This window comes from Notamacropus eugenii, chromosome 1 (assembly GCF_028372415.1).
Source record: "Notamacropus eugenii isolate mMacEug1 chromosome 1, mMacEug1.pri_v2, whole genome shotgun sequence".
Lineage (NCBI taxonomy): Eukaryota > Metazoa > Chordata > Mammalia > Diprotodontia > Macropodidae > Notamacropus > Notamacropus eugenii.
The window spans coordinates 533,894,795-533,910,251 of NC_092872.1; the positions used below are offsets into that span (position 1 = coordinate 533,894,795).

The 15,457-nt window shown below is 42.1% G+C and overlaps 1 protein-coding gene across 2 annotated transcripts in view; it reads left to right on the forward strand.

Moving 5' to 3' along the window:
* EHD3 (EH domain containing 3) overlaps nucleotides 1-4,215 on the forward strand; it is a 53,601-nt gene extending 49,386 nt beyond the window's left edge. For both annotated transcript variants that reach the window (XM_072634109.1, XM_072634110.1), the window contains one exon: nucleotides 636-4,215. In XM_072634109.1, the coding sequence (XP_072490210.1) occupies nucleotides 636-1,163 (528 nt within the window). In that variant the 3' untranslated portion in view covers nucleotides 1,164-4,215. The remainder of the gene's footprint in view (nucleotides 1-635) is intronic.
* The last annotated feature ends 11,242 nt before the right edge of the window (nucleotides 4,216-15,457 follow it).

A 15,457-nucleotide genomic window follows, 5' to 3' on the forward strand; every position in this document is an offset into this window, starting at 1 on the left:
GTATTGGGCTGGCAGCCAAAGCAGCAGTTGTAAGCCTTCATCTGCTCACTGCCTCTCAGCTGAAGCCAGGGAGGCCAAAGTCAGGCAGACTCTTCTTGGTAAATGTAAAACCTGAACATTCCTCTTTAGGTTGTTGTAGAGACTGAGGGAGAAAAGGACTGATTGGAACCTTGAGCCCCTGAGCTCCCTTGATCCTGATGGCTTTTATTGGGATCTTATTGGGAAAGAAGAGATGCCATAAAACATTAGAACTCAGAGAGGTTTAAGAACTATCTCTTTTTTTTAACTTTGAAAGGGACCTTAGAAGTCATCTAGTCCATACTTTCTCCCCCATTTTACAAATGAGGAAACTGAGACCCAGGGCTCTTATGTGACTTACCAAAGGTCACACAAATTTACCATGGTCATCATTTACTATGTTCTGTGAGTGTCTGTAAATTGCCTTATTCAGTCTCAGTTTCCTCATCTGTAAATGGAGACAAAATGGAGGGAATGTTTAACTACTTCAGAGGGATATTATGCAGATTAATGAGATATGGTATATATGTAAGCACTTTGGGAGACCAGGGCTCTCCTAGTCAGAGGGATTAACATTATTTATTTTGTCTTTCTCTTTCTTGTCTTACCCATCTCAGGACCAACTACAGGCCCAAGACTTTACCAAATTTCAGCCCTTGAAGACCAAATTGCTAGAGGTGGTGGAGGACATGCTGGCTCATGACATCGCCCAGCTTATGGTGCTGGTGCGACAGGAAGAGACACAGCGGCCAGTCCAGATGGTGAAGGGAGGGGCTTTTGAGGGTACCTTACATGGCCCCTTTGGACATGGCTATGGGGAAGGAGCAGGCGAGGGCATTGATGATGCTGAATGGGTGGTGGCCAGGGACAAGCCTATGTACGATGAGATCTTCTATACCCTGTCCCCGGTGGATGGCAAAATCACGGGAGCCAACGCTAAGAAGGAAATGGTGCGTTCCAAGCTTCCCAATACCGTGCTGGGCAAGATATGGAAGCTGGCAGACATTGACAAGGATGGAATGCTGGATGATGAGGAGTTTGCCCTGGCCAACCACCTCATCAAAGTCAAGTTGGAAGGGCATGAGCTGCCCAATGAGCTGCCGTCTCACCTCCTGCCCCCCTCCAAGCGGAAAATGGCAGAATGAAGGAGAATTTTCTGAGCAAACATGAGCTGGAGTGAAAGATAAGAAATATGACAAGATAAAAACACACATAAACACATAAATTTTAAGAACTACACCTTTAGGTAAGGGTGACCACTTCTGTCAAGGTAGCTAGAATTTGACTGGCTTGACATGGGAATGTGCTCCCAGTGTTGGTGGGAACTCACCCAGAGCACCCAGATAAGGGAATTTAAGGACCTCTAACCCTGTAACTCACAATAGGTACCCCTGCCTCTTTTTCTTTCTACTTTGTCCCCAAGTCCCTTCTGCCTCCATATCCCTTAGATTCATCTGTAGAGGTGGCCACCCTCATTTAAAGGTGCAGTTACCCAGAGGTGGCATTCCAATTCTTGGCTGATTTCTATTCTCATCCAAGAATCTGAGTAGACAGGAAAGGCTTTTATCATAATAGGCAATTAACTTTTTTTCTGTGTATTTTTTTATTTGGCTTCCTAATATGAAATTTGCCCAGGCAGAGTAGGAAATATGAGAGAAAGGAGGGCCAGGATGAAAGAAGAGACCAACATGTTGACCCTCAGATGTAATTTACTAGAGGACTTCTACTGATTAGTCTATGGACTCATTTAATCAATCATTTGTTTCAAGGTAGGAAAAGGGGATGATGGAAAGAAAATAAAGCTGAACATCAGAATTTGCCTGTTGATCATCAAAGGCAAGGTGATTGTAGTGAACAAATAGAGTAACAATAAATCCACATGTGACATACACCCATGAAGGCTCTTCAGTTCAAGGTTCTGGAACCCAGTTGGGCCAAGAGGACCAGCTGTAGAATTATCACCTTTTCTCCCTGATCTTAAAGCATGGAAGATAACCTTGCAAGAGACCTACTTTATTCACATTCTGCCTCTTGCTAGAGCTTGCTGACTAAGGAGGAGGAGGTAGATAGTCAGCATGCCCATCTGACAAGTGGAATTAGAGAATCTAACTGCTCTTTAAAATCTGGGACTTCTCTGGGACCCACATTATGGAAACTCAAGTCACTGGAAGGAAATGGGATAGACAAACTGGTTATCGTTCAGTATTCTTACTTCCTCTCTCCTTGCCTCCAGTAGCTTTCTTAACTGCACCCAGACTATAGCCCTTTTACATTGTCAGAAAATCTTTCCATCCTGAGTTCCCACCCTGCTGGAATTCTCATTGACGACTCTCTGTCCCCATCATGCACCCCCATTGCCTCTCCCCCTCCTCCATTTTGCGTTTTGGTCATTGGTATATTATGCTTTCACATGCTGTGCTCACACTGTGATAGGAGACAAATCCCGAGTCTAATTTATTTTATGTCTCTGTTAATATTCTATATAGAGAAGTGTTATGTGTATCTATAATGCATTCATTCTTGCATTGCATATTGTCAGCTGTCCACATATTAATACAGTGCATTAATCCTTTGATACCGTGGGTCCCAGAGCATCATTCAAATGGGAGAATGGGGAATTGGTGAAGTAGAAAGGCCAGGATTCTTTGAAAGCATCCTCTTACAGAAAACAATCCATTGATGCTTCCCTGAAGTCCACAGAAACAATACACTGAAGCCTCATGGCTTCTGGGATATCTGCTTCAGAAAATCCCAGTGACTTGTCCTGGACCAAGCTACAAAAGCCACATAGGGATCATCTGAAAGGCAAAGACCTCAAAGTTAGAGGTTGCCTTCTCATCATACAATTCCTTTTTTTTTTTTTTTTTTGCTACAACAAAGGAGAAGGTTCCCTTTTATAGGGTTCATTTCATAAACAAGGAAAATAGGGTTCAGCAAACTCAGTACTAGAGTACATGTTGCCTGAGGTTGAATGTCCTGGCTCTGCTACTTCTGTGTGACATCAGGCAAGAGGCTTAACTTCTCTGAGCCTCTGTTTCCTTGTATAAAATGAAAAGGTTGGGCAAGACCAGAAATGTCCAACACATGCATTGTGTCTAGCAACACTGCCATGCTCTGCCCAAACCAGATTAAAATGTAAATGGGAAATAACTAAATAGAAATACAATAGAACAGAGATAATGTTAATATGTGATGTTCTAAGTCACTCTTCAGCCCACAGGAATCCTTTAGTGGCCCCTGTTTCTAATTGAGTTTGGTAAGGTCATTTCAGAGTTGCCTTCCCACTCTAAATCTGTACTGCTGAGAAAATTAGAGTAGGTCATCAGAAGTTCTATCCACAGAATGTAGTGGAATTGAACAAAAGATTTTGGATTGAAGACCTGGAGACCTGGGATCAAGTCTTCTTTGTTCTTAAATAGCTGGGTGACCTTGGTCAAATCTCTTCAGATTTCTAGCCTCCAGTTTCCTTGTCTATAAAATAAAGGAAGTGGGAATAGGTAGTCCTTAAGGACTTCCAGTACTAATGATCTAAGATAAAGGGGATATATTCCAGGGGGAATCAGTGTTCTTTAAGGAGGAATGGGAAAGAGAAGGAAAGTGGGGGCCAAGCGGGGTCAGGGATCTTTTCAAAGAGTAAGGATATCTATCAATAACCTTTGTCCCTACATACTCAACTACATGAAACCTTAATGACATCTACTCTCTTTCCCCTTTCTGTTTTATCATTGTTTTTCCTTTCCCCCTCTCCTTCAAAACAGCTTTGCTGGAGGAAAACATGAAAATTTTACTTGGAGGGGAAAGAAAAATTCAAGACACTGGCATTCTACTCAATCCACTCTTTTGTTGGTCTATTTTGTTTGTTTGTTTTGGAATTAAATCAAAATGTAAAAATGCATGTGGTGAAAGAGCAGCTGGGGCCCCTTCGGGTGGGTTAAGAAAATTCTCCGGGTGGAAGCATCCTCCTTTGGGAGGACGCTATCACGTGAGTTATTTGAATGCAGAAATTCTGTCAGCCTGAAGAAAAGATAAGGCTAGATGTGTAACAGTGTTCTAGAAGAGAGCCTTCCATAGCCCTATTAGCTGGTCCAGTTAATTTTCCCAGACTTTTCCATAAGAGGACCAAACATCCCTTCACTGCTCACACATTGAGAGTCCCTCTTGATCACAGATTCTAATTCAATAAAATCCTATTAAATAGTTGAAGTGTGTTCTTTCATAGATGAATGAATATGATATTATTCATCCGTCACTTTGCCAGGTATGGTGATGCACCATCCTCACTCTCTACTCCAGCCACGTCCCTCCCCTTCCACCCATTTTCCACATGTTCCTCAGACATTTGTCTGGAGCTAGTAGCAATGAGGCAGTTTTTTCCTCCATGTGGTGTAGGCCCATGTGGGATCAATCCACAGACCAAACTTTGTCCTTGTCAGTCCCATGAGTTAACCAAGGTGAGCATATGATGCCATTTGTGATATACCTAGAAAGGGTAGATTTCCTATTCTTAAAGACCGTAGGACTGACCCTCTATCAGTCTGGGCAAGAGTCCGGAGGCCAGTGAGAGGTTTTCATCCTTACTAGAGCAGGCTACATCATCTAAGATTTGAACCATGTTCCACATGCTTCCCCAACGGTAGCTTCATAGCATAATGGGTAAGTGCCATCTTTAAAGTCAAGGTGATGATTTCAAGTCCTGCCTCAAACACTAGCCTAGACCCTGACCCTCAGCCTCACTTTTCTCATCTCTAAAAGGAGTATAATAAATAGTACCTACCTCAATCAAATGAGATAACATGTAAAGAGCTTTGCGGATCTTGAAGTGCTATATGTAAAACACTATTATTCCTATTTAAGGAAGGCTAGAGGATCCTGAACACTTACACTACTAGGTGTTAGCAGGAATTATAAGCACCCTAGGCTGAATTAAGACTCAGCTTGAGTGAATGAGTAATTGATTCTCTCTCTCTCTCTCTCTCTCTCTCTCTCTCTCTATCTCTCTCTCTCTCTCTCTCTCTCTCTCTCTCTCCCCCCACTCTCTGTCTCCCCTCCCCCCCTCTCTCTCTCACCTGCCTGAGAAGTCCCACTCACAAACGTCTGTTTCTAGCATCCTGTCTACTCACATGTATGTAAGTGCTAAGCTATCCAGTAAGACTTATTATCATGGGGTGTGCCAAGCTATTTGTAGCAAGGCTATCCCAAGAACCAGGACTATAAAATTTTCACTGCCAGTGAAACAGAGCTTAATTTCATCTCACCAACACATCTCCCCATACCACCCTAATCCTCCCTCCTTCCTTTAGCATCCCTCTCTTCTCTCCTTTTTTCTCTCTCCCACTCTCCCAGGCAGAGTTACCACCCATCTATCACAAAGAGATTGTTGTATTCAGTATGCATAAATCATGGGATCAGAGCTAAGGCTGGGAGGGACTTATCAAATGGTATGCTGAGAAATTAAAGAGACAACTAGCTGCTTACCCGGAGAAATCAGGGCAGGACTAAATGAAACCAAGCTGAATGTGTAAAGGTCTAGCAATGAGCCTAGAGTCCTAGAGAGTTTTGTGGGATTGGGGCTGCTGAAAAGTATACATGCTCCTAGGATTTCACTAGTAGAGAAAATTCCTGATGAGAAAACTCCAATGCTGACCAATACCTGCTCTTTAACTTACAGTCTTCAAGAGTGGCCTGCATCATTGAGGAGTTAAATGTCTTACCTGGAGTCTCAAAGCTAGTAGGAGTCAGAGACTACACTTGAACCCAGGTCTTCCTGACTTCAAATTTTACTCAGTTATTTACTATATTAGGCTGCTTCTTTGTGCAAAGAATATTGCTCCCATTTCATAGATGAGGAAAATGAGGTCCAGAGGCGTTAAAAGTTTTGCCTGTGACCACTTATCAAGTCAAGAAACATTTATTGAGTGCCTCCTGTGTGCCAGGATCTGTGCTAAGTGTTAGAGATACAAAGCAAAACAAAAAACTCATCATAGTCCCTGCTCTCAAGGAGTTCATTTTCTAATGGGAAAGACAATGGTAACTAAGTACAAACAAGATAGAGACTGGGTAAATTGTAGCTAATTTTAGAGGAGATTAGTGAATAGTGCTTGAACTCAGATACTGACTCTATCTGCTACCCCATACTGACTCTCTATCTGCTACCCCATACTGACTCTCATGCTCCCTTTATGACCTGATTAAAGAAGAAATGATACAAGGAGGCAGAGAAGGCTTTACAGAATGCCAGATGTTAGAGATTACCTAGCCCAGTCCTTTCAGGTTACAGAAAAGCAAAGGCAAGGCAGCTTGTCACTGGGCTAATTTATGGCAGAGCCGGAATGAGGCTCAGGTCCCCCTGACTCCCATCCCAGGCTTCTCTCACCTACCTTACAAGTAACTGATTAATGGACAACTGACTGAATCAAAGTTTTTACAATGAGTAGAATTTAAGGACCGTGTTATCAGCTCGTGATTACCCACATTAATAAAATATTTGGAATGCCTCTTCTATGCCCAGTCTTATGAAAGGTGCTGTGGGGCACAAAGGAGATCAAATTAGAAGCATTTGTGGTACAGAAAAGAAAGATGCCCAGACTTGAAGTCAGGAAGACCTGGGTTCAGTTCTCACCTATGACACATTCTAGGTATATGACTATGGACCAATCTCTTAATCTCTCAGTGCTCAAGGCAGCTCTCTAAGGCAAGTGCAAGAGAAGGTGCCAACTTGCATTGATAGAGTTGTTTTGTTTTTCCCCCAGGAAATTCTCTATACCAATGAAGTCCAAAGTCTTGTCTCTATAAGGCTAGAATACTAGTAGCCCATGTTTCTGCAGTGCACTAAGTTTTACAAGTCTAATGTTGTTGTATTTAAATTAACCCTCTGATATAACTGAAGCACATTTAAGTCCTGTGTAGACAATACGAATAAAAGCTAGCATTTACCCAGTGCTTTATGGTTTACAAAGCACTTTACAAATACTATCTCATTTGATCTTCACAATAACCCTAGGAAGTAGATACTAATGTTATCCTCATTTTACAGATGAGGAAACTAAGGCACAAAATGATCAAGTGGTTGGTCTAGGGTGATACTACTTGTAAGTGTCTGAGGCTGGTTTTGAACTCAGGTCTTCTTGAATCCAAGTCTAATGCTCTAGCCAATTAATAATGGCTAATTGAGGCTACTAGGTGGTGAAGTGAATCTGGTGCCAGGCCTGGAGTGAGGAAGACCTGAGTTCAAATGTGACCTCAGTCACTTACCAGCTATGTGACCCTGGATAACGTAACATGTAACTGGTTCATTTTCCTCGATTGTAAAGTGAAGGTAATAATAAAGCCTACCTCATAGGGTTATTGTGAAAATCAAATGAGGCAATATTTGTGACATATTTAACACAATGCCTACCTAGCACACAGTAAGCATTTATAAATGTTTGTTCTCTCCCTCTAGCCACTATGCCAAAAAACCCTTAAAAAAAATGACTAAGTAATTGGAAAGCTATTCAGTGTGCATGGTATAGTGTAGACTGTGCCAATACAATAAAAATGACAATACTACACAAATTAATTTATAGATTTAAGACTATACCGAACTACCAAAATAATATCGTAACTAATTTGGGAGATGAAAGGGAATCTCAAAGAAAAGAATGGGGGGAGCATGAGTGAAAGAGAATTGTTACTTCTAGGTATCAAATTATACTATAAACAGTGAGAGACAGAGAGATAGACAGAAAGATATAGAGAGAGATGGGAGTGGGAGAGAGGAATGGAGAGAAGGAGAGAGAGAATGCTAGAAACTAGGACAATCAGAGAAGGGTTCTTGGAGAAAGTAATACTTCAGCTTATCTATGAAAGAAGAGAAAGATTCTGAGAGGCTAACATAAAGAAGAAATGCAGTCTACAACTGGTAGGCAGGACAGCTTGTATGAATGAGAGAAGGCAGATAATGAAAGAGAGTTTGGAGAAGAGTCCAGTTTGTCTGGAACACAAATGATATAAAGGGGAGTAATGCGAGTCAAGGCTAGAAAAGTAGACTGCAGCCAGACTATGAGGGATGTTAAATGCCAAAGATAGGAGTTGGTATTTTAGCTCAAGAAATGGGGAATCATTTAGAGATTTTTGAGCAGAGAAGTGATATGGTCAGACCTGTGCCTCAAAATGATTTTGACGATGGAATGATGGATTAGAGAAGAGAGAGACAGGAAAAATTCAATTTGGAATGTATTACAATAGGGTCTGTCTAGAAAAGTAGCCATGTCAGCAAGCTTAAGAATTACTTTATTTTGTCTTTGTAACCTCAGAACCTATATCATAGTAGATATTTCATAAATGCAGGTAGACTCAAGACTTGGCACTGGTTGCATATGGAAAGGGCAGACAGAAGAGTAAGGAATGGTTCTAAAATTTGAACAAAAGTGCCTGAGAGGATAGTGTTGACCTCAAAAGAAATGACATTTTGAAGAAGAGTAGATTTAGGGGAGAAGATAGTGAGCTCCATTTTGGTTATGTTACGTTCATGATGGTGAAATAATTTCTAGGTGGAAATGTTCAACATGTAGTTAGAGATACAAGAGTGGAGAAGGGAAGAGGATACAGTGAAGATCCATAGGGGACCCTTATCCTAAGAAAGCAGGAAAGGAAGCAATGAATAAAAGAAACCTGCATTTTTTAAGCACTTACTGTGTTCCAGGCAGTGTACTAAGTAAGGCAAAAAGATAGATAGCCCCTGCCCTCAAGGAGCTTATGTTTTATTGGGGGAAGACAACACACAAAAGGGAATGAAAGAAGGGTAAACGGAGATATCTGACCTTCTAAAGCCTGATGTTGTTCAGTAGTTTCACTTGGATCTGACTCTTATGGGGTTATGATGACTTTATTTGGGGTTCTCTTCACAAAGACGTTGAGTGGTTTGCCATTTTCTTCTCCAGCTCATTTTACAGATGAAGAAACTGAGGCAAACAAAGTTAAGTGACTTGCCCAGAGTCACACAGCTAGTAAGTACATGAGGCTAGATTTGAACTCATGAGCTTGAGTCTTCCTGATTCCAAGTCCAATGCTCTAGTACATTGGATAGTAGTGGAAAATAAGGTGGGATAATTATGACAAGACAAAGAAAGCCAAACAAAAGAGTTTCCACTGAGCAGGAAAGGGGAAATTATAGTAGATTTTTTGATCTGGGAGATGCTGTGGTGAAAGCAATGTTTTGAAATTAATCTGGCAGCACAGTTCAGGGTTAATTAGAGGAGAGAGAGAGAGACCAGCTGGGAGGCCAATGATAATAATCAAGTACCAAGAGATGATGACCTTGGCTGTGGTGGTGACAGTATCTATCAAACACACTGCGATTACATACCACCAATGTCATGATGTGAGATTACAAGATGGGCAATTATGCAGGAGCCCATAAAATGCAGGCATAGAACTGGGAAGGGGAAAGTGCTGGAATTCTCCATCTATGCACCCAAGCAGCTTTCTTGCCTTTTATAATTCAGTCTCTCTTTTCCAGATTTACAGACCAGTTATGGAAACCCAGGGAGGATTAATTGCTGGGACCCAGAAAGCCTTGCTCAACTGTCTAGTCTGGTGCGATGCCCTGTCCATTAGTTCAGATATTGGGGAGTGGATTCTACTGAAAAAAATCTATTGAATCAGTTAATGCAATGACCTGGTTTTTTAACCTTCTCACTGGCCTATTGCTACTCTTTCAGATTTCTTCAGCCAGCACACTCCCTTGGTTTCTTCTATAAAAATACACCTACTCCAAAGGGTTGTTCCAATCAGCAGAGAAGGAAATTCTTATAATAATGCTAAGATCTATAATGTTCTATAATTTGAGGTCCTGAAAAATTTGATTTCTTCTTTTCACAAATTCTTAGGTGGAACAGCAGGAAACCAGATCAAAAAGATCTCTCATGGTCAAAGCCTATAAGAATGGACCTAAGGCATGAGCAGAGCTCCTCATTTAAAAGATGTAAAGGGAATAAGAAGATATTCTTTAAACTTACAATTTGAAAATGTGATTTTAAGTGGTTTCTTTATTAAATAAAAAGGGGAAGCTGATGATAGAAGACACCAAGATTATAGAGGTATAGCATAAATGTTAGACTAGATCAGGCCATGTATAGAATGCAGAGGAGGCATCTAGTTGGCACAACCCATAGAGTGCTGTCTTTGGCATTGAGTTCAAATGTGTCTTCAGCTGAGTGATCCTGGGCAAATCAGTGAACTACTCTAAGTCTCAGTTCCCTCATCTGTACAGAGGGAGCTAAAGTAGCACCTACCTCCCAGGGTTGTTGTGATGATAAATGAAATAATGTAATATTTGTAAAGCTCTTTACAAATCTTAAAGCATTACATAAAGGTTAGCCATAATTATTGGGTAGCTAGGTGATGCAGTGGATAGAGTGCCAGGCCTGGAGTCAGGAAGACTCAGCTTCCTGAGTTCGAATCTAGCCTCAAACACTTACTAGCTGTGTAACCCTGGGCACTTAACCCTGTTTGCCTCAGTTTCTCCATTTGTAAAATGAGCTGGAGAAGGAAATGACAAACCACTCCAGCATTTTTGCCAAGAAAAGCCCAAACTGGGTCACAAAGAGTGAACAAGACTCAAACAACAAAATATAATTATTATAGAACAGAAGGTATCTTAGTGAACTTCATCACTCACTGCTTTGTACACTAGAATACTTGAAAGATTTTCTTAAGTCACTGTAGGTCCACAGGCTGCTACTGATGAGAAAGGGAGACTAGAGATCAGTCAGTGAAGCAAAGTTAGAAGGGACCTCAAAAGCCACCTAATTCAACTCACAGCAAATGTTGTATGGTAAGCACCTAACCAATGTGTGTGGCCTGGCATGCCTGAAAGAAGTCCCTACACCAGTGGTATCAAGCTCAAATAGAAATGGGGGCCATTAAATTGTACATAAGGATCTCTGCATAGATGCATATTGACTTAGAAAATCACACGCTTTGATATATTTCTTTTTTTTATTAATACATCAACACATTAAAATCAGATATAATATATGTTAATCCAGTTTGGTGCAATAGAGATGTTTTGGGTCACATGCAGCCTGAGAGCCACATGTTTGATTTCTCTGTCCTGTAAGATACCCAACAAATTGTCATCCAGGCTCTCCTTGACAACTTACTTCCACCTCTTGATATAACCCATCAAAAGAATTAACATTTGCAGAGTGATCAACATAGTAGATGTTTAATAAATTCTTCTTTTCTCCCTCTGCTCCCTCATCATTCTGCTTTTGCATGATTTTAATTATTAGTTATTAGTGAATTTTTAGTTTTCCTAACATCAAACCTAAATTTCCTTTTTTTTTTTGCAACTTCTATTCCTTGTTCATGATTCTGCGCTTTGCAGCCCAGTGGAACAAGTGTAGGCCCAGTTCTAAAAAAGGCTTTTAAATGCCAGAAAGCAGTCATTGTACCCAGCCTGTGCTGACACCTTCACCCTTGCTCTCTCCCCAAAATCTCCACGTTTTTGGGTTAGAGTCCAAGTTCCTTCAACTGATGATCCTTGCCTGATATAATTTTGGAGTCCCCTTACTTTTCTGGTCATTCTGTTTTGGATATACTATGTGATAGAACTTTATCACAATATAATTCTATCTGCCCAGGTAGAACTCAAATAACACCAAAAGCTACAAAACAGGCAGGCATATCCTTTATTAATTCAATTAATTCACAAAATTACAAAAATGTATAGGATTTTGGATTTGAAAGGGACCATTTAGTTTCATCCTTGTGTAAAGGAAGCTCTTGAGAGGATCTCCATGTTTCCTCATTGCTTTGGGTCCCAGAGAGCCTCTACCATCAAGAGGACCCCTGGACTGTGTGTCATAGAAGGCTCTAAACTAACTGCTGCCCATTGTTGTAAATAGGCTCAGTCACTCACTTCAATCAGGCTTGAGTTCCAAAGAGGCCTTCACAGTTCCTTAAGGCAATTCAAGGCTTTCCTTTGCTCCAGAAAAACAATTGTTTGACTGGAAAGAGGGTAATACAAAACAGCCACTGTGGTAGAGCTCAGTTTTTTTTCTCACTGCCACTCCCTCCTTGCATCTCTCTAGCCCCTGGAATCAAATTTCCTCAGGTGTCCCAATATACAGCTGTGTTGAGCTCTGATTGTGTTAGGCAACCTCTTCCCCTTTTTTGTTTAGCAAGGATCACCTTTATGGTGAAGTAATAAGGATGCATACTGGCTGTTTACATTGGTGTTGCTGCCTGGGGCTTTCTAATGCTTGATTAACATACCATTAGCAGATGGTGGGGCTGTAACTCATGCCTTGGGGCAGTACCTTCCATTGATACCTCTTTGTAGGTCCTTATTATTAGGAAGAGGCACTGTAAAAGCAAATCAGGGACAATCTACTTTGTTTAAAGGGATGGAAAAAAAACCAATCCTGAATGTCAATGATTATAAGTGACCAGCCATCCAGGATGGCATTAGGAGATGGGAGACCTGGTTGCAGGGCTCCCATGGGCATGAGAGACTGATTTACCTTCCTTAGGTCTGTGAGGAACCTGAATTTTCCGGATTTTTTCTTTATAACAAACACAGGAGCATTCCAGGGTGACTGTGATGATTCTATATGCCCCTTTTCTAATTGTTCCTTAACCAATATTTGTAGCGCCTGGAGTTTTTCTGGAGTCAGGGGCCATTGCTCCACCCAAATCGGGGTGTCTGACTTCCAATTCAAGGGTGGGACCTCCAGTGCAACTGCAATGGCCCTTACTAAAAATTTGATAGCCTCATCCCCAGGCGGCTCATGATGTCTCTTCCCCAAATGTTAAAACTCCTAGAATCACCAATGGCCATACGGTTCCTTGGCGATCCTCTGCCTCCACTTCACTGGGTGCATTGTCTCTAAGGTATTTTGGCACCCTCCTACTCCCCACACTGGTCTCTGGCTTTCTCTGAGCTTCCAGTGCCGGGGTACTGAGCAACCTCTAAGGCAGGTCCTATCCGCTCCAGTATCAAGGGGGCCAGTCATGGGAATTCCATTGAGCCAGATTGTACACTCAGGTCTATTCTGTCCTATTTCTTTTAGTAACTGGATTTGAAATGAGTGCTTTAAGGGAAGGGCATTAGCTATGGGAAGCTGATTGTCTACATGAGTTGGCTCGGCTACCACATTGGAGCATGGAAGTGCTGTGGTGCCAGCGGGATAAACTCCTATATACATAACTATGGGTGCGTGGGAGGGGTTCTGCAATATCAGGGATTCCTCCTGTACAGGGTCTCTCAGGGGGATCATAGCAAACTGATGAGCTGAAAGCTGGCATTTATCTAAGCTGTAAAGGTGTTGCATTCCTTCCTCTGGCCCCATACTGCCCTATTCCTGTTAACTGCTGATAAGCCTGGGGGGCCTGAGCCCCCAGCCCACCGGTAGTATCCTTCACCTTCTGAGAAAATTCTGACACCCAAATCACATTCTGCCCAGGGGTAAGGCAGGCTCTAGCTAAGCTCTTCCAATCGTTAGGGGTCAAGATGAACTGACCACTTATCTTGCTCACCAGGATTCTCTCCCCTTTTTGCTTTGTTCTGAACATAATTTAATTGACTGCTTTAAGTATTTCAGAAACACAAAATTACCTTACCATCACAGTGTAAAAGTTAGTTTGGAGGTTCCATAAAAATGTAAGCTAGTTGAACTGACTGGCTGATCAGCAGCTAGCAGCATAATCCTTATGAAATGTCAAAACCAACTTTCCTCGTGAATAAAATAGAAGTCCTCCAACTCCCTGGGGCTTGCTGTTTATGTAACTTTTGGAGGTCATTCAGATGTATAGTGACTCCCGCATCCCTGCATTCCTTGTAAAGTATCTTAGCCCAGACCTCCTGTTCCTCTGGCTTTATTACTGGCTACTCCTGCCCTTTTCCCACGGGTATGGGAAGCTCCTCTTTCTCTCCTTCCGAATCCAAGATTGGGGTACTCACTCTCTTTCACAGCCCCTTCTGGGTTTCCCCCCACCCAGGATTTCCAGGCTTGTCCCTGTTGGAGGCGCCAACTGTTTGGCCTAGAGGCCAATGGGCTACCCGAGTCTTCTTACCTTTTGCAGATCTTTGGTGGCCAACCAGATAAACGTATTGAGAGAAGAGACTTTCCAGAGTCAAACAAGGGTTAGGCTGTATTCATGGTCTTAGTTACGTATCCCTACACAGGGCAAATTCTTCCCCAGGAGGAAGGAACCCTTCTCCTCCCAAGGAGCAAGGATCATACAGCAAGAGGATGGGAGTGGATGAGGGGAGGGACCCCCGGAGGGTCCCCACAGCAAGAAGAGGCCCTCAGGCTTTCCTGTCCCTACTTAAGGTCTCCCAGCCACACAGGTGTGCTCAGACCATGGACCAATCTCAAGGGTGGGATGCTCTCCCCAACAAGTTTCCCACTGAGAACAGGTGGAAAGCTCGTGTTTCACACCTCAATTCCCAGCTGTTCCCTGGGGGGCCTCGTGAGAGCTCTGAGGTTTAGAAGCCCTCACTTTTACCTGCCCAAAACCGTTCATGTGAAAACTGAGCTTACACCCCAACAGAAATGATTGAAAAAGATAATCTCAGCCTTCATCTTGAGTCCCATGGATCTGAGAATAGGCAATGGCAAACCATATGAGGAGATCTGAGTGCCACACCCCATGTTCCCATGAGGTAGTAGCGGAGGCCAGACTAGAACCCAGATCCCTTGAACCCCAGGACAAGAAGCTTTACATGACATCAAGTTACATAGTACTGTGATGTTTGAAAAGGAGAAAATGGATGACCACGGAAAGTATAAATATCTAGTGTTGATACTATAACTGAAAATATCAGAATAAATCACCAAGCATTTTTCAAATACCTAGGAAAAAACTGGATATAAATTCTTAATGACTCAGGAAAGGAGTTTTCATCCCACAGGATTAATCTAACCTCTTCCATGACAATGTGATGGACCTAAAAAATCCCAAGGACAGCAATGAATACTCTATACCTTAATTTAGACAAAGCATTTGATTATGGCTTCATGAACTCAATGTTGAATTGGTAATACACAGCATGTATCATGCAGAACCTTTATTAAGAGTCTATCTGTATATGAGGCTATGTTAGCAGCTACACAACTTTCGTTAATGGGAAACCATTTGTTATATAGCACCTTGGAATTAGCACAAAGCCTTTATGTTTCTCACTTGATCTTCAAAGTAATTCTTTGTGGCAGAGAGGACAGGTTTAAGCAAAGAGGGACAAGAAGTAGGGAGGAAGACTTGTCCAAACAAAGGGAAACAAGGATTCATGGGAAGGGGAAAAAAGAAAGGAGGCACTACGGGGCACTGAACTTCTGTGTCAGGGTCCCATAACCTATCTCTGCCAGGGATCCTTTGCCTCTGGCTCAGACACACCAGAGAGGACTTTGAGCTTCACCATGAGTGGCATTCTACTCTATGCATTGCCCTG